Source organism: Anopheles marshallii, chromosome 3 (assembly GCF_943734725.1).
Source record: "Anopheles marshallii chromosome 3, idAnoMarsDA_429_01, whole genome shotgun sequence".
Lineage (NCBI taxonomy): Eukaryota > Metazoa > Arthropoda > Insecta > Diptera > Culicidae > Anopheles > Anopheles marshallii.
The window spans coordinates 78,315,120-78,343,048 of record NC_071327.1 but is presented as its reverse complement, the minus strand read 5'-3'; the positions used below and the strand labels follow the sequence as shown (position 1 = coordinate 78,343,048).

At 46.3% G+C, this 27,929-nt stretch overlaps 1 protein-coding gene across 1 annotated transcript; it reads right to left on the bottom strand.

Moving 5' to 3' along the window:
- Window positions 1–108: 108 nt before the first annotated feature.
- LOC128716083 (uncharacterized) lies at window positions 109–27,507 on the bottom strand. The gene is made up of 12 exons (XM_053811004.1): window positions 27,352–27,507; window positions 21,042–21,420; window positions 19,777–20,467; window positions 18,600–19,549; window positions 17,718–18,525; window positions 17,489–17,647; window positions 5,326–5,638; window positions 4,450–4,470; window positions 3,928–4,188; window positions 2,974–3,195; window positions 2,827–2,867; window positions 109–1,024 (listed from the first exon to the last, which is right to left on the bottom strand). The coding sequence occupies exons 1-12, from the start codon at window positions 27,505–27,507 to the stop codon at window positions 109–111; spliced, it is 4,917 nt and encodes a 1,638-aa protein (XP_053666979.1).
- Between the last annotated feature and the right edge of the window lie 422 nt (window positions 27,508–27,929).

Below are 27,929 nucleotides of genomic sequence, written 5' to 3'. Positions count from 1 at the left end.
GTAAAAGTGATTGGAGCTTTGTAATACCTCAACGCGGAATCATCTCTCACTGTAACACGACCTCTTCTCACATCCTATCACAACACACATCCTGTTTTAGCCTTCTTCCTAATGTCCTACGATGCCATTCGCTGCAGTGCTGGTGACATTGCCTAGGCTGCTTTCATCGTTACATCCCCCTGGTACCGTTACTCCACCGGATGATGTTGCTATTAGCTTTAAATTGCCCACCAGCGTTCCATTCACTACCGTATCCTTATCCGATTCGGATTCGGATGTTTCCCGCCCGTTGGAACACTCTTCCCGATGCCCATTCGTCGTGGCTGTGGCATCCGCAGCACCGGTGGCGGCAGGTGTTAGTAGCTTCCCATTCGTCACCACCAGCGGTGTGGCGGGTGCTGATTTACTCTTTAGCTGTTGTTCCACCGGCACGAGACTGTTACTACTGCCGAACGATGACGGTGGCCTAATAATGCCCGTCCTTTTTGTCGTCCCGTTTAGACCGTTTAGTTTAGTGACTCCACCGTGACCATTTGCTGTTGTTCGGTTCGGGATCGTTTTGCTGTGCTTTGTCCCATTCGGTGGCACTATGCGTTCACCGTTTGGTGGGAGTGGACGGGCCGTTGGGGAAGGTAACGTTCCAATGTGTGTCGTTCGGACGGGTTTATTGCTAGCACTACTGTTGCCACCGGGAGATCGATCGCTCGCTGTGTGTACACCGAACGAGCTTAGATTGTGGCTTGATCCGAGCGATGTACGCCGTAGTGCGACGGGACCATTTTGGGTTGCGGTCGTCGGTGTTGTTGGAGCACTGGTGCCGGCGATACTATGCCTTACGGAAGATAGCTGTGTGTAGACGGAGGATATTTGGGTTTTGCTTTTGGGCGTTGTTGGACCATTGCCCATGGTGGCATGGTGTTGTGACGGGGTTGTACTGGCTGTGGCGTTACTCGGGAGTCCTGTAACTGCTGTTGGTGTGCGCAGTCCATTTTTAGGTCCATTCATCACCGATCGCTCACTGCGACTATAAACAATAAAGGGGAAATGGAAGAAAATTAATATACATAATAAAGATAGTAATTGGAGAGAGACATGCATGAATTCCGACAAAATGAGATACGACTCTTATCTCTATGTACAATTGCTAGTTTTAGTACGTTAGAATGCCTTAGTATACAAGCTTCTGCTAGGCAGATTAGGATGGAATCGGATGATTTGATGAGCTCTGAACGTACGTAGAGAAGGATAGTATCCTTTACCTTATTTAACTGCACAGGGTAAGGCATGAAAATATAGGTAATATAAATATGTGTGTTCTTTTAGGCAACAATTTTCAATTACGCTTTCGACTACATAAACACCAGGAGATGTGTGTGTGTGTGTGTGGACACGCAAAAGGGAATCAGTACACGGTCAGGGATATGGACATCTGCCTTTACGGTGCGTACGGTAACCTAACCGGGATGCGGTCGGGCAACGATGGAAGTACAACCGTAGCAGGGCAAGTGTCCAGCTGACTGTGCACGAGGTGTAGGAGACAGATGAGATTGATCGCACACAGCATGCCTATTGCTAGTACTATATCACAAAGCAGTACCTGTCCCAGTTGCAGCCTGTAGAGGAGTTGGTTGTGGTGATAATCGTGGTTCGACAAGCCAATAATCCAAAGCCGGGAATAAGGAACACAAGCGAACGATGTGGGATTCCAGTTGGATGGGGGTTGGGAGATTGGATGGAGGGTTTTCGGGGAGGAATAGTTACGCACAATGACATGATCAGTATTACAGATGAGTTCCACGGGATGAAGAAGCGATTGTGTTAATAGTAGCGAATTTGACGGTTAGTTTGTTAGCAAACGTGTGTTATATGATATACATAGGAGTTGATCCGAGTTGATGATGTTCCCGAATTTGTTTGATTGTGGTGATGCGGTTTGTTATAGTTTTATTAGAGTATCATTGTGTTCGAGAGCGCATGTATTAGAGAAAGAAAGAAAACAATTCTTCATGAGCGTACTGTTGATACAGTGGGGCAATTAAAGATGATTGAAATGATACATAAAGAAAAGAAAATCTTAAGCAAATGGAACAAAAAATTCTAAGGACTCGCTTCTTTGGAGGTGGAAAACAATGCGATAAAACAGTGAAGAAGAGAGTAGAGCTTTTGCGTTGCATTACGCACAAGATCGAGTGGAACATTTCTAATCCACTCCAGGGGAGCCATCATTGCATCACCTGCCCGGGATGTACCGGGGCTCAGTCGATTTAGCAAGCGTTTAAATAAATCACGGATAATGGTCAGTAAGCGGAGGGCTACAAGTGAGGCACAAGCAACAGCAGCACACCCCCAGCTAGTACAGCGTGAGGCAAGGGCCATCTCGAAACCGATCGTGACCGATCTATGACATATGGGAAAATAGTCCGCCACGTACAGTGGGCGTGTTGGGAATTGCCGCAAATAGGTTCTTTTTTTCGGGATTTTGTTTCCGTTTTGTTTTTGCAGTATTTGTTTGTTTCAGTTAGTTCACATTTGCATATCGAATTTCCACCTCCCCACAAGCGGGAGAGACCATATTACAGAAAGGGACCAATGTCACAGTGGGAAACGAACAGTCGTAAAGGAAGAAGAAAAGAAAAACACAAAGAAAAGAAAAGTTAAAAGCAACAACCAGAAGCTAATTTACAGAAGAAGAAAGGAAAGAAGAAAAAACGAAAGAGCGAAAACGTAAAGAGAACTAAATGGTTTCGAGACTAATATGTGGTAAGTAAAATCAATACATCAACTGTGCACCGACAACTGGTGCAACTCAAAAAATCCGATAATTACCTGCCTAATCCTTCCTGTCCACCGAACGACACCGGCCTCAACTGTTGAACAAGCAGTAGGGTAAGAAATGGAAAGAAGCCGTAAATTAGATTTGCCCAAGAATTGCCACTGCTGGCCGCACGTTTGCGGCTTATATTTTACACGTACGCGTTCAGTCTGCGTTGCGGTGCTGATGGTGTCCGCCGATTGGTTTCTGTCACTGGCGGACGTGTTGTCACCTGGGGTGGCCACTATTCCCGGCCCATCTCCACCGTCCACCGATGAGCCACCGTTCGAGAGGCTGTGCAGTTGTTTCTCTCGCTCCGCTTCATACTTTTCGATCAGATTCTGTTGTTGCCGAATCGTGCGATCTTTGGCCGTTAGTTCACCCTGGATATTCGTATCATCGAATTGCACAAAAAAAAACAGATAAAGATAATTTACAAAACTATTAGAAAAAGACAACTTTTGCTAAACGCAGAATACGCAAAACAGTAAAAACAAAGAATAATGTATGTAACTTCTAGCTCTAAAATAACGAACGTTTGGTCGGGAGAAAGCATTACTAAAAGTTTTTTTTGGGTCTACTATTAATTTCTATAATATAAAGCAATATCTGTACAAGCGGTTTGGAAGTTTGTTTACAGGGACTTTGCAGATTGCTGCAAGAGTAACATGTGAGTGTGCTTGAGCATTGAACGAACAGTTTTACAACAGCAAAAGCCAATAAATATAAGTTTGTGTGTAGATTTGAAAGAGTTCCAAAAACGGAAAGATAGATAGACGATAGGGCTGGATAGTATAGATCGGTTTGATAGCTTGGAAGATAGATTTAACTTTCGTAGTTCTCGTTCCGTTCTTCGATACCTTTCTGCTTCCTTCCAGCCTTTCCTTTGCTGAGGTGGGGGGCACATGTATTTTTTTTGCAATTTTGGACAACTAAAAGTAAGACTTCAACAAACACATCAGTACACGTTACACGCTGCTGCACTGATATGCACTGATTGTGCGGACCGGAAGCCCTGTATGGCGAGCGGTTTTAACACTACCAAGCGTAAGGTATTGGGAAAGAGAGAGAGAGAGAGAGAGAAAGAAATAAAAGGGAAATGAACGTGCAAATACCTGAAGGTAAACCACCTGTCTTCTGAGATCCGCCAGTTCCTGCCGCTGGTCCTCCAGTAGGGCAAGGGCCGCTACGCTGGACTCACGGATGAGTACGTTTTCTTGTTGCTGTTGTTCCTGCTGGCCAGGGCCTCCCACTGTCGACGCCGTTGTGGTTGTTGTCGCTGCAGACCCGATACTACCGTTGGCGGTTGCGATTGCGGCGGCTGCCGTCGTGAAGAATTGCCCATTGTTATTTTCAAATGGGTTGAGAGTGTCGGTCTAGAATGGTGGAACCCAACAGAGGGAACAGAAAGCGAGGGGGAAAACATTATGAATAATTGTTACACAACTATACGTTCCGTACGTAGAAGGAATGGGGGATACAATTAGTTACATTAACATGTTTAGTAAGGATGCAACAGATGTGTTTATGTACAAAGTGCACATGCACTGGTGGACATCGACTATTATTACTTCCGTTCGGTGAAACATCTATCTTAACTAAAAACAGGATAAAATTATAACACTAAAATAACCTACCATCATCAAATTTTCTTCATCCTGTTAAGGTTCAGGTGCAATTGGGTGCAAGTCAGTCAGCGACAGTCGGGTTCGGGGTAGTAGGACACGTACAAAAGGGTGGTTGACACGGAGTTGTTGGGGGTAGTGGCGATAGGAACAAAGAGCCCCACACGCACATCGATCCGTGGGATGAAGAAAATATGGCGTAGAAAAACATCACAACCACAACAACAACAACAACATAGAAGAGACGGACAAACGGATATGAAAAAAGAAAGAAGAAAATATAAGTAAAAAAAGAGAAAGAAAAGAAGCAAAACATAAGTAACAGTAACAGAAAATAAGAAAACAAAATACACACACACACACACACAAATGAAAAGGCGAAAGAAACGAATGCGATGAATACACACATCAGGAAATACACTGATAAAAATCGTTGCGTATGCGAGCGCGCGAAAATGAATGCGCGAAAGCACATTCATTAATGAACGATGAATGATGCAGAAGACAGAAATAAGGATGCAAACATTGGAATTGGTAATGAAAATGTTGTGGTATTTTCTTTGTTGCGAATGGTCATTTCGAAGGCGATATGATGCAACTGTCCACAATGAAGGGGGACGCGAAACGGTAGTTATGAGATGAGACAAAAGATGAATTAAGAATAATATCTCAAGGTGTTGATTGCGGACTTTCATAACAAATTATACCACATCTGCATGCAGGTGCTGTATGGGAAACGATATTCGCATGCTTATGTGTGATGTTATGGCAGATCGTGCACAGCAGGATGATGATCGCTCAGAGATCAGGACAGGTAGATGAGCATGGTGAGCGTGACGGATCTACAGGCAGCTGGAGACAGTCGTTGGGCGCTCGGGATTGGCTCACCTCTTGCAGTATCCGGCGAAGTCGTACCAGCTGCTTCTTGAAGTGCACCACGTCCTGTAGCATGGAGTTGCGCAGTGACTTGTCGAGCAGGGTGAGATCTTCCGCGGAGTTGGTAGCCGTCGAGGCAGAGTCCGTCGTACAGTTGTTGTTAGCGAGATTGTGGAACTGGCTAAGCGTGGCCGTTTTGTACGAGCCGGAAAACGTCCTCCGGGGCAGGCTGTCGATCGAGCGGGGACTTTCCGACCCATTCGTAGGTGTCGCATTGTTCTGCAACCGTCTGGTGAGTAGCCGTGCCCTTGCCGGTAGCTGGGATCTGGAAGGGAAAATGAACGTGGAAAGAGCGCGAGTTAGTGAGGTATAACTCCAATATTCTAGACGAAGAATTCTGAAAAAGAACATAGGTTCCCCAATGCGGATACGATAAATATAGATTCGTTTTGTTTCGTTTCGCATAACACAGACACCCTTTTTTGTTGCTTTTGCAGCGTCAACCCCCAAAAAGGAAACCGACAAGTGGTGCAGTAAAAACTGTTTACTTCGATATACAATCTAATCCTCCCTTCTCCTTCCCAGCCATGAAGCCATAAACTCCCCCCACGAACACGTAAAATTGCGCTGGCAGAAAATCGATAGTAACCTATTTGCAATTCCCGCCCCGTTCGGTGGTGGCTGGTGGTCGTTCGCTCTGGAAGGACTCGTGCTCAACCTGACACTGGCACTCCGCTCGATGCTGGCGGACGATTGTGGTGGAAGCAGTCGCTGATGGTGGGCTGTACCGCAGCCCGCCCTTGAGGATGGTGTACCGGTGCTGCTGCTCCGCTGCCGGTTTGGACTGTGAAGCACCGTCGTGGTAACGCTATGCGGCACGGTAAGGTACGCTGTAGCAGTGGTGGAGTTCGTTGCATGGGACGGATGTGCAGATGACACTGCGGGACCTTTCGGTTCGCTGGCAGCTTTCCGGTGGGCAGCGTTATGATGCCGACCGACGAGACCGGCATGCATCGGTGAGTTCGATCGTGACCGACCGACGGAATGAATGTACAGCTTTTCCGACGTGTGCAGATCGGTCTTGACACGCCGGGCACCGATCGGTGGTGAGCAACCGGATGCATTCGATTGCATTTTGCGCTACAAGCTCGCTGAACACAACGCGCTACAAAGGCACGGGTAATCGAATTACTAATGACTGGCTCTTACTTCACACCGAAGCAGCGAGCACATCGAGATTCTTTCTGACCGGTTGGCGCCCCTTATCATACTAATCCTAATGCTGGACGATAACAAATAAACAGTTCGAAGATTACAGCGTCTCGTTTAGCTACGGGTAAAGGAGCAACACACGCTCCACTTGCGTATATCGATTTTCGTGCACGGGGTATGCTTCTTTGCCACTTTTAAATGATAAGAGACGCACTAAGACCTGTTGTCGGTACACGGATGCAGTATCGATTTGTTAGCTTTGTAACGTGGCACAGCGAGAGCATCACTTTACTAACGCACTACTTCTTATCACAATTATCACAGAAATGAACAGTGCGCTTTTTTAAGGCTTTCTTCGTACAAGACGACGGACGGCGTATGCCTTGCTGGGTCGATATCAACAGGACAGGGGACACAAACACAGTGCTTCACTGCAAACCTTCTCTTCATGGGCGAGAATCGCGGATATTCGCACAGATTCGGCACCTTCGCATTGTGGTTTCCTTGGGGTTTCCCTGGGCCTGCTACGATTTCCATTCCATTGTAGTCACACCACACTCACTCGCTCGTTCTTTGAACTACTATTCACTCAGGAAAATTTGCGCTCTCTCTCGCCCTCTCTCTCTCTCTCTCTCTCTCTCTCTCTCTCTCCCGTTTTCTTCACTAGCAAAACTCCACTCTCGAAGGATATAGTAAAAACACACTGTTGTGTTGTGTATCCTTTGCGGGCCTCTTTTCTCTTCAACGAAGCAACAGGGTCGGGAAAATCGTTCCACAGGATACTGTGAACCGGAGAATCACTCTGGAGAGCATTGGCGGGCGAGAGAGCCTACTGAGGTTCGGTTCTGGTTCTCCTGCTGGATTGTGTGTCACAGGCAGAAACGTAAACAAACGGACACGCTGAACGAAGCAAAAAAAAAAATCGCCTCGCACAGAGCGCAGTGTCACAATACAACACACACACAACACCCGTGTGTGCGCGCGTCTTCGTCTTGCTTTGGCTGCTGATTGCGTACTGAAGAGGCGCAAAAGTTGCGCCACCAATTTGCCGGTGGTGGTGGGTTGAGTTTTTCTTTATTTTTTTCGGACGGGAGTTACTGGTCCGTGTTGTTTTTCGCCTCCCCCTCCCTTTGCTTCGCACCACCCCCCCCCAACGAGAGACCCCACACAGTGTGCATTCATATGTACAGCGAGTGTGTTGAAGAGCAGACACCTGTATGCGGCGCGCACGGTCCATCGCTGTAGGGAGGTGTGTGATGGGCAAGAGTTTTTCCGCGTGCGATTTTTTTCCCCTCAGCGAGTGCCTTAACAAGATGCCTGAAAGAGACGCACGAAAAAGCAACGTGAATGGGACGCATATACGCGCACATATGTAAGCGATCCCCAACATTGCGCTCTTCTGCTGCCACATCGCACAACCGTGTATCGAAACGGTGTCGTTTGATAAGACCCTCTTCTGGTTCCCCTTCGCCCAGTCGCTTTACCACCTAGTACCCCTATTTTGTTAGGGGTGGAGGGTCGATTTTAATCCTTCCGGTGTGGTGGGGATGGGTGGTGCGCGATCATGCCAAGCGAGTACGGAACGGTCACCCGAGTTGCTGGTGACATTCACCACCAGACAGATGACAGATTTTCTCTCGCTTGAGGGTGGGTTTGTGGGGGTATTATTTTTTTTTGTGACTGTTGCTTTGTCCCACTGTCCATTGGGGCATTTTCACGATCCTCTCGACATTCGGCACGGAGCGTGAACATTCGCTCGGGTAAACGAGCAAAAAAGCAACCGAATCGAACTCGATGAGAGGATGATGTCACCCTTCGAGTTTGAGGACATCTCGCACTGGGAATGGGGGGGTATGTATCAAACAGGGGCACATTTTCTATTGAGTGTCTAATTTTTCTTTATCATTAACTTTACTGAAAACAGGACACTACTTTACGTTGGGTAGGAATGTGAAAGACTCTTATTAAAATATTTGTTCAAATTCTTTAAACAACCATTATTTGCCGCGGGGTCTGCCCGACCGGATGTTGGCTGTTTTACGCGCCCGTGCAAAACTAAAAACACGCAATAAACTACAATAATCGGCGACATGCGTTTCTACAAATAGATAAAAAATCAACATCGAAAAACTGCTGTTCTCAGATTAATCACCTTTTCTCGCTTTCTGCTTCTAAACTTCCGATGAAGGGAACACAACGATGCCGGGCGCGGATGTGACAGGAAATTCACATCGTTTGCCGATTTTTTGTTTTCTAGTTATTTATAAAAATAACTCGCCTCTCTTTCTCCTCGTTCGATTGATGGGTGGGTGCGGTGGGTTGAGTGAAATCCGTGAAATTCGCAAGGAAAGTGACTTGGCTGGGAGTTTGGCGAACACCGGGGAAGAAAAAACCTAACAGCGCGCTCCCGATGTTTGCCGGCAACATAAATCACGAGCATCAGCAAGCAGCTCCAATTACGGTGCACTCGTGCATGGCACCGGTTGGCTGACCGATGTATACACGTCCGTGTGGTTATTGGTGATATTGGTATCAAACTCCACCTGGACTTCGCTACTGTTTTCGCGCGCGTTCACCAGCTTTCGCGCGTCTCTTTAGCGGCCTTTAGGCGCTGCTTTAGACGAACGATTTCAAATTTCGAAACACGATCGCGTGATCACGTGTGGGATCACGTGCTGATAAACGGAACAGACCAGAGCGTATTGGGTGGCGTTTCTATTCCCCGAAGTGTGGATGTGTTTGTTTCGTTTGATTTTAGACCCTCCGCTAGAGAGCGTTGCCTTAGGAATTGGGTCAATAATGCGCCGAAGTGAAGCGATTCGCCTGTGATGCAAAGTGATATTTCCTATGTGCATGTTGTTGGGCGGTTTTCTACTGCATAATTGAATGTATGTATCTTGGAGGCGTTTAATCAAAGTTTCTTTGTGAAAGTGATAGATGATGCAAGTCTCTGTCGTATAACAAATACGTCTAAGCTCGGTATGCCACCAATGGTTTATCGAACAAGACAAATGTCAAGTTACAACATTCAAGGCCCGAGGGTCTAATGTCTGAGGATCAAATACACCAAACTTTGTGAATCAAACATGAATTAGCATTATGCTTTAGAATAATAGTCACTTTGAAGGAGCTCATTTACCTCGCGAGAGCTAAAAATGAATACAGGAAAAGGTTAACGTCTTTCCAATTCTCTAAACAAAACAATACACATGCTGACATAATTGAGCCAAAAATAGCCACAAACAGAACAGCATCCATCTGATCAGCACTACAAACACACAAAAAAAGCCGAAGAGTGATGACTTCATGTGTTTTATCTGCAACAAATTTCACCCGGGTGGTTGCGTACCGTACGGAAGGTGAATGTTGTCACATTCTGTAGCACACTTGGCGGGCGGATCTTTGCCCAGTGCGCGAAAGCAATAAAGCACCATGGTTTATGTTTATTCGTCTAGCACGCGTCCCGTGCACGGTTTTGCGCGTACCGTTTGTCGAACAAAAGCTACATAAATATTGAATCTAAACGGACCTCTGCTTGCGAGGCACTGTAAGCTGTTTAAATATTTGATCTTTGTGGTGTGCTTTGTAGGCCGTCAGAATACTTGGAATGGAATTCGATTTGCAGCCACCATTGCTGCACATTAAGACATTACATTAAGGAGAGGTGTTAAAACTTTGGCGGTCGTTTCCAAATCATTGATCTTGCGGCATCTCTACACATGTGAGGTAATGTTGGATTGAAGCTTAATTAAATAGATGAGACACACCTGACGGAACTCCCTCCGTCAGCGCTTCAGTGTTGTAAGAGGTGAAAGGAACTTATGCCAACCCGCTTCATGATCAAAGTGGAAGATGTGGCATAAGCTTTATAGGAACTGTTTTACCAACTGCCAGTTCTTTTGTCGAAAGACGAGGTGTTAAATCACCCAGAATTAAGCTGCCTCCCAACAGGAACGCTTGCCCTACGAATGATCGCGTTCGGTTTATTGGTGGCATATCCACGCATGGTAGATCTTGCACACCCAAGACCTATAAACTAACCGTCCGTATCGAACTTCTCTTAACCTCGGGCAGACTTGGAAGTCGTGGTCAACCATGCGTCACCAACACATTCTACACCTACGGTGAACGGAAAACACCTCCAGTCGTTTCGGGACAATCGCCACCGTGCCATGACTCATCGCCCTACTGCATCACGGCTGGGAAATGGGTGTCTGAGCTTTTGGTCACAATCGTAACACGCAGTGCGCCTCGTGGAGCCGAGCCTCATCTTGTTCGGTGAACCAATTTTCCACTCACCATTTGTTAATGGGTTCGTGAAATCGTGAAATTATATCACACACGGCCACAGGCGCATCGTTTTGGAAGGTTTGGCTGTGGTGGAGGACGTGATCGTACCGGATTGGGGAATGTTAAACGAGCTGCAACCGATACATTAATATGTTGCACAAAACATTCGTTACCGCAACGGAAGGAAGCTGCTTGCGGCAGATCTTGTAATAAATCCGGATGCGTTTAATCAATAATCATTATTGGGATGTGCTTCTTCGGAATGTTATCGCATACTCAAACAGACGCACACACATACATGATTGAGGTAATGGACTGGAGGGGGTCTGGGGCTCTTACAAAAGTACATCTTATCAACCACCACAAACCAACGGATGATGATTTTCGGCTGCAATCAAGTTTACTTTCTATATCAGTACAACAGGGGTGGCAACACGATGGAGCTCGGGGAGTAGAGAAGATTGTTGTTATGAGCAACTGGTTTACGGAACTTCATCTCGCATTGGCCTAGGTCAGTGTTTGATAGGTAATGGAATGTTTCCTTCCATTGGTAAGCGGGCAAGGCAAATTTTATTTTCACATTTTCTTCCATTCCGGGAAAAAAAAGTCGCGGGCTCTTCCGGCAACGGAAGTGGGTGTTTTGTTATTGTTGTGGTTATACGCAAAGAGGATCATACACGCGCGAGAAACACACAATTAATTGATTAATCTTCCATAACTGGCAGCCACCCGGGAGGGGCCAATTTTCGATTTCGTGCGGAAGCTTTTCCGATTACCAAACGGGGTGTGTTCATCGCGAGAGATTATGGTTTTGGGTTTGGTAAGCCGATCAAAGCTCCAGGGTGGCATAACATAATTTGCCTGAAAGTATGCAATCCATGTAACAAATCTAAATGGAGCAGTTGTTAAGTGGCTAACGCTTTTAACGATTTTTCACTTTTTACGTAAAGAAATTACACGCAAAACAATAAAAGTAAAAGCTTCAAACATCTACCACGTCTTCTATTCACTAGGACCGCCGTGAAGCTTTCTGTTTCCTTTGCTGCAGCAGTATAATTTATGAAAGAAAACTACCACTACCACTTCACAATCCACGTGTGGTGGAAAATGCTTTAACGCTGCTGCATGTCCGCAAAATGCCATCACAGCCTAGCTAGTCACCGCTGCCGCTACCGGGTCAAGAGCATTTAAGTTTCACGACCTTCAAAATCAGCGGTTGACGTCCGGTAAGGGAGGAAACAAAAACAACCATAATTATCGCTAGTTCAGCTTTGTGACCCAACCGTGCCGCAGCTCTGACACGGTGTAATTAGTCAAGGTGAAAAAAGTAACTTTAAATGTTAAATTAATTTATCTCTATTTCTAAGCCACCACTATTCCCTCATCCATTCGAATGCCTCCACCATCAACAGCACTATTTTAAGACGTTGCAATCGCTATTTTAAATAGCCGCACAATAGCTCAAGAAAGACGACAAGCTTCTTTCCACCCATGTGACGTTCACCTGCGCACCGAATCGGTTTGCTGCTGTTTAGTAACACACGCGAAAAACACGCGAGACTAACGACGCCACAACAAAAACCGCGCCACCCTATCTCGGGCGCTGTGTTTACTCACAAAGAAACCGGGCCACACATCAATGGGGATTGCAAGCACATTAGCGTAAGTCGTGACCATCGGGGGTACCATTGATAAGACGGTTTTTAATGTATTTTTTTCCTTCTATTTGCTGCAAGATGAAATGCTTTTAAGACCTGTACACGCTTCAATGGACGAAAAGGTTGCACGTTTGCGTGTGTTAGACCCGATTCTATGGTAATTAGGCGTTGTTGGTGCTTATTTGGCTTTTAATTAGTGAAAAGAGTTTTCTCCGTACTGGTTACATTTATTGGTAAATTATTTTTATTTGCGTGCGAGTTTTTCACCAGCAAAGGGGAGGGGGTAAGATCTAACGGCAGCTGGGAAAAATGCGAACTGTTGCTAAAACTGCATAATTGATTGGTTGGAAATCGAAAAATTGAAGCGGAAATACAGCTTTCATTAGTATTCCTTCTCATTAAATAATAAATAATGCTGTGGACTAATGAAAATGTCTGTCGGGAATGATGGTTTGATGCTTATTAAGAAGGAGCTTTGCGTATAAACACTCCTTCTCAGTTAAAGTTGAATTTAATAAAGGATTTAAAGCAATTTCCTTACGCCAGAAGGCTTCCCGAGAGGACGGTCTATCAAATTATATTTATACATCAATTGACGAGAACATATTTCACATGCCTCTCTCTCTCTCACACACACTCTGTTTAAATGGAAATTAGAACCTGCGAATGTGCGGACAGGCCGGAAAAGATGCATACAATTCCCAAGCTGCTTCCTGGAGCGGTGAACGATGTGATGAAATTTGAATAGAATAGCGTAATGAACCCAAGGAACGATGGTCTAGTTTCTTCACCCGGGTATGAAACTCCCCATCACAACCCCCTTCGATAGGGAAACCCTTTTGCTCTGGCTCTGTCCTAAAAAGAGACTGCTTAACACTGAACTACACCACACTCGTGGTACGTGATGGAAACGATCATTTACCCATTATTGTTGGCGGTAGGTTTCTCCGACAGAACAACCGACGACGATGACGACGGACTGTTTGCCGGCGTTGGAACCGATGTTTCACAATCCTTCATCGTGATCGTGATGCTTGTGATGTTGCTCCGCTGCGGTGTTTGACTGATGAGGATCTTCTCCAAAGATGTTCTTTTGCTCGTTAGTGCTTTCGTACGATGGGTACCGATGGAACACTGCACTGCATTACACCACTCGGGGCTTCGGCGTTCCCATCCGCCCCGTCTGGATTCGCTTAACTGGCAGCACTAACAACACTTCGGAAGCCGGCAAAAACCAAAAGCTTCTGGGGTTTAATTTTCACTTCTCATTCACCGTGACTGTGGGCCTGTGCTTGAGCATCAACACCGAAAGACAAAACTTGCCCAAAGTGGTAGCGCTAGCCGAGGGCAAACATTCTTAATGGAATCCGGGAGGCTTTTCTCGAGTCGTTCTCAACCCTGTGCTGGGCTATTTACGTCAAGGGGTTGATGAACGGTGCGGTATAAACTGTAAATTGTGGTTTTTGTGAGTAAGGTTGGCTGGTTTGTTGCTGTTATTATTTTTTCGCTGCATTCGTTGGGAATGGGTGAACTTTTAGGCTCATTCTACGGTAAGAATAAGCTGAAGGTGCTTTGTTTGAATTTTGCGAGTTCAAAACAAATGCATTATAGCGAATAATGTCACTATTTTGGAAATTTTAATCTGTTTTGATCGTGTAAATTAGCCAACTTTACCACTGCACTAATGACAAACTAATAATACACCACACGCGATCCACTGAACTGCGGACCGACACTGTTTGCTTCTACGCCACCGAACCGCAATCGGAATATTATTTCTCTTTTCTTTGGGAAGTGCATCAACAGCAAATAAAAAAAAAACAAAGCACCTAACACAGAGAGACACTGAGAAAGAGTGACGGATGGTAATAAAAATATCTTTTCCACCTTACCAATCACACTTTTGTGGTGATGTGGTGGCCACAGCACCGTAGTCACACTGGCCAAACAACCACAAGAAACTAATCTTGCACGTACGACTCTCGGTTGACCCTGAGGCACACGTTCGCAGGAAATGCACCATAAACACAAACACGCGATCGTGAATCAATGCACACGAAAGCTCAGCCTAGCTCGGGTGAGATGTCCAAATTAGAAGCTAACCATCACAAACAATTCAACCAACGTCACTGCCTTCAATGCATTCGTCCGAATGCATCTCTTCGACTGAGCATCACACGTATCGTTGAAGGAAACAGGTGAGAGTCCGTGGCGCACACACAACATAAGACGATTACGAGAGAGTTGCTTTGTCTCATCCACTAAACAAACGGGCAACAGCATCACCACACCGCGCAACTAGACGTAACCGTGAAAATGCTCCAAATAGTTGCTGGCAAGATCAAACCACCGCCGAAGCCAGCCTCCCAACACACAGCTGACCATGAGGTCGATCTTTGCCCTCTATCAAATCAACTCCCCACCACCATCACCATTGATTGAGGTTGATCGCGCCAGATAACCTTGCCTCACACCGCGTTCGTGGTGATCGTGATAGCATCGATCACTGTACGTACGAGAGTAGAAAACACTTTGCGCCGCGTAGGTACCAGCGAATACACCGGCGATGTGTGTTGTGCCCGTAATACGTAGCCACCAAGAACTGACTGGTGCTGACGGAGCCCAAAAAGCATCCGAGAGGTGTGCTGTGGGCTATGAGTACGCAGCACACGGGTGCGTGTGACTCACACCCTCGACGGGGCGCACCAGGGGTGGGCTTGCGTGGAAAAAGTTGGTCCGTTGCTGTTGTGTTGGTGGTTTTGTAGCGAACGCTGAGGGGTGTTATAGCAAAACCCACCAGTGTGAGTGCAACATAGGCGTCTCGCGTGTTGGAAAAGCCTTCCAACGATTCCATTTAGCAGGGAGGTTGTTCTTTTCAACTAAATAACATCCAATGCTTTAAAAACAGATTTTATTACATGGTTTTAATAGTTTCCTTTGGATACTTTTCAATAAATCCCAGCATCACGAAGATCATACCAGATCAAGGTGCGATCAGCCGAGAGAGCGAGAGCAGGGATCTCGTCTTCTCCTGTTGTTAAAAAACCGGCTTTCCCGACACAACTACTAGTGTGCATGGAAACGCGTTCTCAGCTCAGCTGGCAGACCGAAACAATACACACGGCGCAATGTTGTGGTCTATGTCCGCGCACCCACACACACACACACTCTCTGCTTGAAGTGCGCCCGAGAAAGGGCAGTCATGCGAGATGGTCGCATAGCTGTGGCTGCAAATTGTGGTTAATGCAGTGTTGCGGTGCATTTCGTAACGGTGTTACAGGGTTGGAATTTTGGTTTTGAGCGCAAGTTCATCAAGAAGGTTCTAGCCAAGGTTCGCTCCTTAGCGCCGTCTAATACATTTGCAAACATGCACGAGCAGCTTAAAAAAGCAGAATGAATTTTCTATTATTTTCTATCATGTTGCGGGAAACAGTATGTTTGTTACATGATAATTTGCACATGGCTTGTTTAAACCATATTTACCTCATGTGACGGTGGGTACATACCATCGTTTCTGTGGAAAAGATTTGATTTTTTACTATTTTTTTTAAATAGCAAAACTGTTCATCTTACTGTAGGACTAACGACGAGCTAACCCGTCGTTTTTTTTTCATCTAGACGCTCTGCATAACAGTAAACCGATTAACCGCACCGTACGCCCTTTATAGAACGAACTCACCGACCAGCTAAAAGGCGTAATGTTGCAACATCATGCTTCTTTTGCCGTGTGGCAAATATGCGGCGGCCACAGCAGACTTCCCATTTTCACTCTTCCAATGGAAATGGTAGTAACATGATCGCGATAATCTGCCCCCGTGTATCATAATCGCCATTAGTTACGCTTTGAAGGATGGAAGGAAAACAAATTTTTCTAAAGGCACGTAGAACAAGCTGTTTTGGGCTATGTGTAGCATATGGGACCGGGAGTGGATTGATGGGTGGTTAGCTCCCTGACAAGCCATGAACGAGCTCCGCTATGTAGCGACCGTGTGTAGTCTACAGTTACGCTTTGGAAGCGATTTTCATATGAATTTTGAGCTCCGTCGCAATTACTCACACTCATCTCCCCCCCTTCTTTTTGGTGGTTGGTCCAGTACACTAAAATGTTTCAAATTCCACAAAGTCACAAAGACAAATAGTGTACCAATGCATAGCAACGACACACGTGAGCTTAGTTGTGCATTTTTGGTTCCCTTCCTCAGTTCTGCTTTTGCTAGATCACCGTCACCGTTGTAATGAATGGGGCCAAGTTCGGAGAGGGAATGGCCGGAAATGGCAAACGTTAGTACTCTGGACGGTCGAAAAGAATACGCTATTTGCGTAAATTTTTCTATCTCTGCTGTGCTACTCTTCTAGCTCTGCCGACCGGCACCTTAAGGCCAGTAGGAAAGACAATCATGGATTGCCCGTAGGGGGATCACGACCCTAATGAGGGTGACGGTAATCCGCTCTCATTAGGGTCGAACTAGCTGGGTTTACATCGACGTGTCTGACACGCCGGGAATTAGTGCAACCATGCGAAAGGGTAAGCCAATTTGGATGGATTACTGTTTCGACATTGGCTTGTCTGAATCGAGCAAACACTACGTAAATCGGAAGACAGTGTAAAAACTAACAGTGTCCAGAATGGACACATAATATAGTGAGTGAGGTTTGACATATTTTCAGCTTTTTAATATCTAATTTAAATTTTTGTTCGTCAATGATTCATAACGATAAATAACAAATATTTGGGAAAACGCATAGCTAATAACGTTTATGACAAAAACAATTATTTTGGAGCGCCCTGATGCTCTAATCCATCTTTTTTTGCAGCATGCTATAAACGTACCATAATACGTAAGCACAATTGCATACTTTTAGGGGTTCACATGTTACCATGCGAACGGTGTACAATTTCTTGCAGTTTGAAATGTAACTTTACCGCGTAAAAAAATAATGTTGGCCACAGATAGCCACCCCACACTTCAGAAGCTGCAGAATCAACTGAGAAGATTAAATAATAAACTATTTACCTGTTATTACTGTTGCTGATGCTTTGAGGGCTGCTGCGCAGCAGTGTGCTCCATTCGCGTATGATGTGGCCCCCTTTGTTTTCCAGTTCGGACCACAGCTGCAGTTCATCCATGGAGTTTAACCCTGTAGCACTGCCTCCCATACTGGATCGAGCAACTCTATAAATTGTAGAAAGAATCATTTTGCACCATATGTAAATGAAATGATTTGCTAACGATTCAAACTTACCGATCAATCGAATCCATGCTACTGTTGCAGTCAAAATCAAGCATAAAGTCATCCGATGCGATCGAGTCACACGGTGACAAGGTGTCCAGTGATTCGGCCCTGGCCATGCGATTGCCGCTGCGAGTTGACTTTCGCGACAGGGCTGGCGATTCGTACGCATCCGGCATAACTTTGCGTGGTTTTACTGCCGTTGGAGGAGTCGCTTTGATCGCCGTCGGTTGCGGAGCTCCACCCGGTGTAACACCCGCTCGATTGTGGTGGTTATCCTTCAGCGTTGGTGTGTCGGTCTTTTGTGATGTCAGGTTTAAATTGAGCGAACCAAGATCTAGCGTACTACCCTCATCGAACACCAGGCCCGGCTGATCGGCTATTTCATCGTCAATTAAAAAATCTCTTCCACCGTCCGACAGCGACAGGGAGTTGGAAGCATGCGTCGGAGTGCCGGGCGAAACGGGACTGGTAAGTTCGTCCAGCTCAGGTGAAATTTCATCGATATCCTTTTCCTTTTCCTTCGTATTTTCCACCGCTTTCTTGGCATGGCGTGGCTTTTTTGCATCGTCCGAATTTTCCGTACAGCTGCTGACGAGACTATCGGTTGGGGAGGTTTCATCATCCAGCAGCAGTACGTCACTGATGGCGGCGGCCATTTCGGCAAACTTAGTCTGCTCATTGCGGTACATTCGGTTCGGTACGTCGGCCTCACTGGAGGCTAAAGGGTCGGTTCCGGGATCGGTGAAACTGATCTGCACCTCTGACACACTGTCCAGATTGGTGGAAATATCCATCGGAACTGGCGCTGAGATGGAAGCTAAGGAAGAATCAACCAAAAATAAGTATTTTTGCGTCACCTCCACATATAAAATGACGCTAAATTATACTTACAAAATGCCGAAGGATTTCCCGCCGTAATGGTAACGGAGCTAATGTCTTCCTCGTCCGGTTCTTCCTGAACTTTCATTGGAATCGAATCAGTCTGCTTCGAAGTGCTGCTGCTCTCAACGCTAGTGCTCAAGCTGCGAATACCAAAGTCTTTCGCTGCGAGTGCCTCACCAGCAGTGAACCAGGACGCTCTGGAACAACTCGGCGTTGAACTCTTGCTTTCCTCGTAACTCTCAACCAGATCCTTCATCAGCGCACCCTTCAAGCTTTTCTCCGATGAGTTGTTATCGCGCAATAGCTTTTCCTCTTCCAAACTTTCCTTCGGAACGTCACCACCTTCAGGGCTGGTGGGTGTTCTTTCCGCCTCCTCCTCTGCACCGGGTTCGCCCATCTCATACCGATTGTCGTTGATATCAATGTCATCGTGCAGGGTGGATGCATTAGTGCTCGCATTCAGCTCTGTCGATCGGATCAGCCCACTGAGCGGTGCGGTTCGCTGATTGGTTGTGCTGCAAAATGCGCTCGGTAGTTCCGGAAGCGGTAGCGGTACGATCGGTTCTGTCGTGAGCGCTTCGAGATCACGCACCTCGAACTTGTGTCTGCCGCTCATTACCATCTCTAAATTGCGGTAGCGTTGCCTCGGCATACGGATGCTGCTGGTCGTCGTTGTGGTCGTATCCTCGAGGGCCGGTGCACCGGTCACGTTCGTGTTGGCGAACTCTTTACGACTTACGTTCACTGCATGTTTGGCACCCTTCGTGTCCATCGTGTACCGCGAGCTGGCGGATGGGCCGGAGGTGGTGCCGGTTAGCGAGATCGACACCGGATACTGAGGTTTCGGAAGGCTGGACGAATGCAGCGTAAATTTGCTCGCAGTCGTTGCCGCTTCCTGACCTAGTTTGGCCGTAGTTGTCGTGGCAGCAGTGCCATTACCGGCCAGTGGTGGTTTTGCGCTACAAAAAGACGGAAAATAACAGACGAAAATAAGCTATTAATAAATGTATCTTCCTAAGCGTTACAATTAATGCGTCGGAGAGGAAACAGTTCGGCGTACGCATCGTGTACGACGTACGCATCAGCGTGACGTAGATGACAACGCTGTAAGAAACTGTTTACGCTCCATTATGGGTAAGAATAATCTTCTTCTAACCGAATGGCAGTTGACCACCGAATTACTTACCATAGACCACCACTGCCGGACGCGGTCTGTCCGGCTTTGCTACCGTGCGTATACTGATGCGGTTGGGCCGGTTGCTTCAGGCCCGCACCGGAATGCTGAGTATTTTTATGCTCCTCCTGGTTGCATTTCGTCATCTGCTGCTGTTGATAAGTCCCGTAACCACCGCCGCACCCGTTGTTAGTGGCTGGCGACGTGTTGTGAGTTATTTTTGTATTCGGCGCCTGGTATTTCGGCATTGGACGATGCAGCGCACTTGCACCGCCGCCCGCACCGTACGCGTGCTGGTGCAGTGCCATGGCCGCATTCCCACTGGTTCCGGTTGCAGCAGCCGGTGCTGCCGTTGTGCCGGACAGTGGCGTAAAGGTTGTGCGTGCTGATGCCGCCGATGAAGCACTCTTCGAGCGGCGTTTATCGTTAACGACGTACACGTTGTTATTGTTGTTAGTGTGGATGTTGTTGTTGTTGTTGTTGTTGGTATTGGAGGAATGTTTGTCAAAATCGTTGGCCACCCGGGGCTGCAGTCCGACCGATGCCGGCCGGACGATGTTGTTGGTGCGGAAACCGAACCGATTGCTACGGTACGGTGCTCCATGGCTGTCCTTCTTTGCGGGTTGCAGTCGGGGTGTGGTACGGCCGGTGGATGCATTACGGCCGGTACCTCCACCCGTGTCGTCTACCGATTCAATTGAACCTGAAGTGGGAAAATAGAAAAAGAAAACAGAAAAAAACATAAATCGTATGTACGGGATGCTGTACGCTGTAACGCTGTGTAACGATCGTCGCAGATGTAGTTGGTCTTAACACGAGCTTGCAAATGTTTACACCACTAATATTTACTTAATGCGCACAGTTGCACTACACTATTACCGAAAGGAATACTTTGACTGAACGAACATCCGAACAGTGCTATGAGGTAAGCGTTTGACATTCGGATCGGTTGATCTTTAGCTACGGAAACGTGCGTACGGAAACGATCGAGTGTCAGCAGATCAACTGCTATCGATAGACTGTCGCTCTAATCATCAACCTGTCAACACGATGTCGTTGACCTCGATCGATTGAACTAAAGTTTTTTTTATTGACCAGATTCGATGAAAGCACCCTTCTGACCAGCGAGGATTTCAAACCGAAACGCAAATAAGCACTAGAGGTTTGATGTATAGCAAACAAATCAGCTTAAGAAACACTGCCAACTATCTTCTTTTCTGCTACACCGGCACACATCATTAAAAGGAACAATCCTCCACGGTTGCCACCACACTTACCGGTATTTCCGTTCTTGTCGCTAAATGCCGCATCGACGCCCGGGTTCGTGATGACGGTCGCGTGCACCAGCTCCCTTTCCGCTTTCTCCCTTTCCAGTGTCGCACTGCTGTTGTTATTGTTGGTAAGGTTGTTATTGTTGAACTTCTTGATCTGATTAGCGACCGCTCCCGGGACTGGTTCCGTACCGCCGCCACCACCACCATCGTTACCGCCCGGTGCCAATTTGTTGGTTCCGGTCGTGCCGATCGTACCGTTGTTGCTGGTCGCCTGGTGCACCTTGTGCTTCTTGAAACCAAACGACATGGCCGTACCCTTGGTATGCAGACCGGTGTCGGTGGCGGCAGCTTTCTTCGACGCTTTCTTGCTCTCCGATTGGCCCTAATGTGACGGCGGGTGCGGGAGAAGAGAGGGAGATGAAGAGACGTTAGATGATTTATTGTGCGCGCTATTATGTTCGTTTATATGGTTATGCTGATTAAAAATTAGTCGTTAAATACACCCAACAGAAGTGAGCTGTCAGAGTGGGGTTATTGATGATAATGTTCTGTTTACTAACAATTGTGACAGTATGGCGATGAGTGATCGATACTAACGCCGATGTATGCACACAACGAGAAGGAAGACACGCACACTCTAAAAGCTGATCCTTTGACCTTTTTTTAAGGGAATAAACACTTGCTGCAACAACATGCTCTTATGGCAAGTGCTTCAATTTGAAACAAAAGGGGGATCCACAGTGCACGTGGAACTTTTTAAATCCCAAAAACTTTTCCATAGAAAAGGTGTGTGGAACAGGTAAAGGTGATAAAAGCTATACCGAAGGGCCATAACAAACATCAAGTTGTTGACTCAAAGCTCACTGCCAAGGCCACGGTTGCTCCATTCCGAACCAATGTAAACATTTGCGTGCGGCTCGTTACCATCGTGTTGCTTCCCAACGGCGTGCCAGCAGAGCTTTGTATGTTTTCCATTAAAGGCAGACAAACATGAAACAACCTTCAACTTTGAAAATATTCCCTTGCCTTCGTACGGATGCAATCAAATGCCAGCTTTACAGGAACTTGCAACTGCACACCGTTTAACCTTTTCGACCGAGCTTTAGAGCTTTGATTTTCAATTTCATCGTTTAAAAGTAATCAGTAGAAAGAGGTTCGATGTGGTATTTGTGTGGCTTTCGCTTAACTAACTAACCGAAACTGAACCGGACACGTGCTAAATGGGTTGATCGTTTGAACTCTGGTTAATGTTCATGTTTCGGGGCGTGCCAACACACCTCCACACCTCTTTGCGGTCATTTGCCAGTCGGCAACCATACGAAAGCCTATGACCTGAGTCGATCCGATTTACTTCAAGTATGTGTGTTTTTTCCATTTCCACTTCCAGGTGAGTCATTTGCGGACGTGCCTTGGTGGCTATTTGCACGAGACCTTCAACATGTGTTCGACCTGAGGTTGTCTTCCCTTCGGGTCGCTTGGAACTCCATTGCTAGCTTCTTTTTGTTTTGCTGTGTAATCTCTCATACACCTAATCGAAAGGAAAGTAGCTTGAAAGGGGGGTGCTGAGATGAGATAATAGTACCGGAAAAGCTGTTTAACTACAGTAGTTACGCTATAGTTTTTGTTGTCTCTACTTGAACATAAACGTTTGTTAGGCGAAAGAAGGTGGCATGCTCCTGAGCCTGCATATTTACAAATGTAGGACAACAAATACAAACCACAGCAGCCATCCAAACGATAGTCCACAAAAAAGGGGCAAAAACAGATTATCCACAAGCAAAAAAAGCAGTAACATATTTGCGCAGGCTTAAGCTTCGGCGAGTGCGAGCTGCATTGGGTCGGTTTTGCTTTTTCCAAAACAACATAATTTTTGGCACAGCTGTTGTTTCTTTAATTAAAGGCATGGCTCTTTTTGGGAGAAAGGTGAGCACGACCAGCCTTGTTGGTAATGGGACGAGATTATTGCACGAAAATGGCAGGAAGTGTTTCAACAAACACCATAATGAACGCTAGGTTGTTGGGCTTTTTCAATACGAAGAAAGAGCATGTTTTTGATGATTGCTTTCGCTGTTTTCACCTTCTTCTCCAACTCCAATAAAACTCGTTTTCGATGTAGGCCTTCGCGCACCCTAAACGAGACCCCAAAATGGTAGGTGAGCCTATCTGTGAATAAAAGTACCCCATTTAGCTAAATAGTCACAGAGCCACAGGAAAGTGTAGTGAAGAGACTACCGTGCGTGTTGTTGGCCCATGCAATACAGGCTTTACTACTTTACCAGCTCGTTATTGCATTCTAAAACATCAATAACGATCTCAATCTGCAGTCTCGTACAAAACTCGCACAGAACAGCAGGAGAATATATTTGACCTTATGACCGAACATTATATACCAGCTGGATTAGATTTAGGTTCCACACTGCAGCAAATAAAATCTTGAATGCGAAATGGTCCGTTTCTCCTTTTGACTTTCAGGAATCGATTGCTGTGTTCTTGGCATATGGCCAACGCAATTGAGCCTTACACACACGGTTTGTTTTGCCAAAAAATAGTCACATGGCGCATTCATATAAGCTCCACAAGGCACGTTAAGCACCGAATCATGGGGAAGCGTAGTGAGCGACAGATAAAATTCAGCTTCAAGTGTATTTTGATACCCTTCGCATCATGAGCCATTGAACTCAACTCGGCAGGAACGAGATGCATAACAACTCATGACGGATCTTAAAGAAAGGTTCATGCTGATGATGCTTACATAATTTTCCACCACAAAAGCTTTTTATCGCTTTTTATCAAGCGACCTGAAAGCGCCCACCCCTTCCCCAGCTTAGTGTCGTTGAGCAAAGTGTATCCGTTTATCTTCATTATGGTTTATCCAATTATGTGCCAACCGGTGCAATAATGCACAATAGACTGTGTGTGATCGTTTCGCTTGCAATACCCAGCAAAAGCTTTGGTTGGAAAATTGAATGGAATGGATGAAATTAACCTGTTATTAACCTTTCATTGCAGTGCCGCAGCAACGTTTGGCTCGGCGGTGGTGGAAATGTGGAACAGTGCTGTTGGGCCCTATTGGGATGACGATCGCTATCGTTTTAGGGTTTGGCAGGGTAAATTGTGTGCCATTTCTGCACCGCATTAAACCGCTTAGCTGCAATGCTTTGCGCATCTAATCGCATGTCTGTTTTATGTGTGGCTTCAATTATCCCCAGCGCCCTGTGTTCGCTCTGTGTTGTGCTGTGGCGCAGAGAACCAGAGAGTGCGATCTGCGATCGAAGACCGGTTTCCTGCACCGGTATCTGGAGTGATGTTATTTTTCCAACAAACCATTCATTCTCTCATCTTCATGCCGCCGGAAGAGATGGGTTACGATGGTGGTTAATCGATTGTTGTTTATGTAGGAAACATCGCCATCGGCAAACAACCGTCAACGCGTTCGGTTAGTCGCTTTTCTGCCGTACATCGGACTATGCCATTTTATATTTATTTATCTTTGGCCCGCAATCTCACGAACCGCCGTTCGACCGCGTGGCGATAGATCAGCGAAATGACGAAGCAACACGCGAATCTTTACCATTCGGTGCCTTTTCCTGAACGATGAGCTATCGATAGAAGTCAGGTACATAGTTAAAAAAAGGAGGATGGGAGGAGGGGGGAGAGGGGGTGAAAACAGAAGATCAGCACCCCAATCGTCTTGGGGGCCAAAGCAAGCACGAACAGGAAAGCAAGAAAAAACCAACCCGAACAGCACTATCAGAGCAAAATGGAAAGGAATCCATTGCATGCTGCTTATGCCTTTAGCTCACGGTCAGTATATCGCATGTTGATTTTTATATGCTTTCGAAATTTGAAAGTATTCATCTCTTGTTTTTTTTTGTGATTTGCTAACCGTTGGATCAATCGAACTAATATTTCATTCAATGTTTTTTTTCCTTCTTATTGCTGTGCACAATCGAATGAAAATTAAATGTATTGTATCGAATGGGACCCCCCTAGTCCACGATCACGTGGCAGCGCACGCCCAAATCCATGCGGACGGAGAGAGATCGTCGAATTGTTCGGAAAATTATATGCTCTGCAGTTGGATTTTTAGCAATTTTCAGCCCAATTTTCGACGGCCCTTCTCGGCTGACTGCAAAACGCCATGTGTTTCCGGGTGCATGGTACAGTTTGTAGCACTGTGTGTGTGTTGTGTGTATGTTTATGCAGCAGAAATCGTGACTTTCACCCGTCCCGGTTCCAGACTTTTGGGGGCAATTTCGTACTCGCAGCAGCAACAACAGAACGCGCACGGGAGAAGCGTTGTGCAGAAATCGAAAGTGGACCGAGTGCGATGACGATTTTCGACCAGAGAGACAAACGCCACAATCAAATCGGCAAATGGAAATAAATTGTACACCACCGGGCGTAAATGCCGGGAAAGCGCAACGAAGAGATTTGAAGGAAAATTTGTCAACCCATGACCGGTCTGTTTAAGGCCGGTGCGCGCTTCGTGGACAGTAACGAGAACCGGGGGTTTGGATTAGTTATGGGCACGCGAGCATATTTGTGGCTAAATCCGTCAGTGAAAATGGCCGGAACGAAGTTGTTGGGCAGGAGCGGAAGATTCCGTGGTCGCGGTATCCACCTGTCCCCGCTTCTTATTCCGCAGAAATCCAATTATTATGTAATGCGGTGTCACATTTGCTACGTTTGACATCGAGCAGTTCGCGGTAGGTTTGGCACGTTTCGTAGGCGGTTTAATATGCCGCCTGGTGGATGGGCTAACTCCCGAGTGTAGGTTTCAGCTTGACCTGAAGACATTCGTAAGCCGTAATCGTTCTTGGCGGTTATGAGATTGGCTTTTCGTGGCCATTGTTGCGTAGCGAATTGGGGGCGAGTGCTACAATATTGAGCAACTGTTGAAATGTCAAAACAAAGTATTATTATCCCAAATGTCATCGCCATGTACTGGTATACTGACAGCGCTTTGTTGATATATTTTAAGTTGCAGAAACAATGAACTAAGTTTAAGGAACAGCTACTATTGTGAATATTTTATTGCAGTAAAATAGCAGGGCTCCGCTGCAGACCCATAATTAAGCGATAGCGTCTGTAAAAGGGGTGCACTGGCGTCTGTCTGGCGCATTGCAAAAGAACATGCGACAGAGCAACCACTAGCCGTAGACGCTTCGTTGCCACGCGTATCGTTTTGTGGGCTTTTTACGCTTTTCCCGATACCTGATCGAGGCCAATAACCGGTGTTGTGTAGCTTAGATGATGATGGTTGGAATGGTGGTGCAGCGTTTAACGATGGCACACGAAGTTCATGAACTTCAACTGCACCTCCAGACAGACGGGTTTGCGTGTGTGTGTGTGTCTGTGAATGGTATTTAGTTAAAGAAAATTCCCTACGTGAAAGGTGACGCTGAATGGCGAATGTTCCCGCAGGAAAGGAATGTGTATCTGAGCAAAAGTCTTACGTCTTATGATGGCATCTGGATATATTTATGCTCTTAATTACGGTGTTTGATGTCACATGCACTTGCAAGCCGCAACGATTAGGTGAAAGGGAAAGCAGCTGCATTTTTCATACCAGAAGCAATACATCTTCACGTTAATGAAACCAAATCTACTTATGCTGGTCACATTAAGCTTCAGATGAGCATCTCATTATGAGTATTACCTATGGCGATTGCTCTTAACGTTCATCGTTCTTCGTTCATAACTGATTCATGGAGCAGAAGATGCTTGACTGTTACTGCTGAATGCTGTAGTACATGCACGGTTCCACACAAATGCAGACGTAAACAAACGGTGGAGCATGCGTACAAGAAGCCACACACACGCACACGCTCTCCCTGGGTTTGCTGTGTGTAGCCTTCGGTACCGCCGTGTGGCCATGGGCATAAGAAGGACCCGAAGGTCTTCGGAATAATTTCGAGCTAATCAAGGTTTACCGTTTAAGGACACCGTGGTAGTTTTTCAAGGGTCCGCCAATCGGACGATGTTTTGTTGGACAATATTTAACTTGAAATTCTAGCGCCCCCTGAATTGACCACCATGCTGCTGCCATGCTGTACATACTTTCGCTAAGACTCTCATGAGAACATAATAAGTGGATGACAGTGTTTCTTTCCTCCAAAGCGAAGGCAAAAGAGTACATAAATGACGTGTCCGGTTGTAGAATCGATTTCCTGCCCGAATATAGGTTGGCAGTTTCCCTATCTGTCTGCAACATCGGAACTGTTTGCTGGAGATTTTCCGTTCCCCTTGCAAGATGCTTCAAGTGTGCAGCAGAGACACGCAAGGAGTAGAAAATCGATCCACGACTTACCATATCTCTAAACCTTCCTGCTCCGCCTCCCTCTTCTCCACCGCCCGTTTGCACTGTTCCTGTGTCCTCCTCTTCCGCTGACAGTTCGTCCTCCGGTGTATTTATGCACAATTTTTCTAGCTCCTCAAAGTCGAGCTCATGCTGGCATTCATCCATAGCTGAACAGCGAATGCTCTAGGGCCGCCCGGACTTTGCAGCTACCGGCGGACACGCTGTACACATATATTGCACCACCGGGACAGGTGGTGTCCCCCCGGGGGGTGATGTAGAATAGCGTCCGGGAAAAAAAGCCAGTCGTACCGACAGATTGGTGCAGCAGCGCGCTGGTTCGATCAAAGTTTCACAAATTTTACCAACGTCACCATACACGCACACAAAATATTTGCGGAATTATGTCAAATTATAATCGGTTTTGTCTTGCAGCAGCAAGGAAATATCTTATTCTGCCACTATTTTTCCCTCACAAAAGGGACACACATTTTCCATCGGAATCACGTGAATATTTATCGATTGCAGACTGCTCGTACTGGGCATCTCCATTCACTGCTGCACGAATGGGAACTGAATGCGGTACGGGA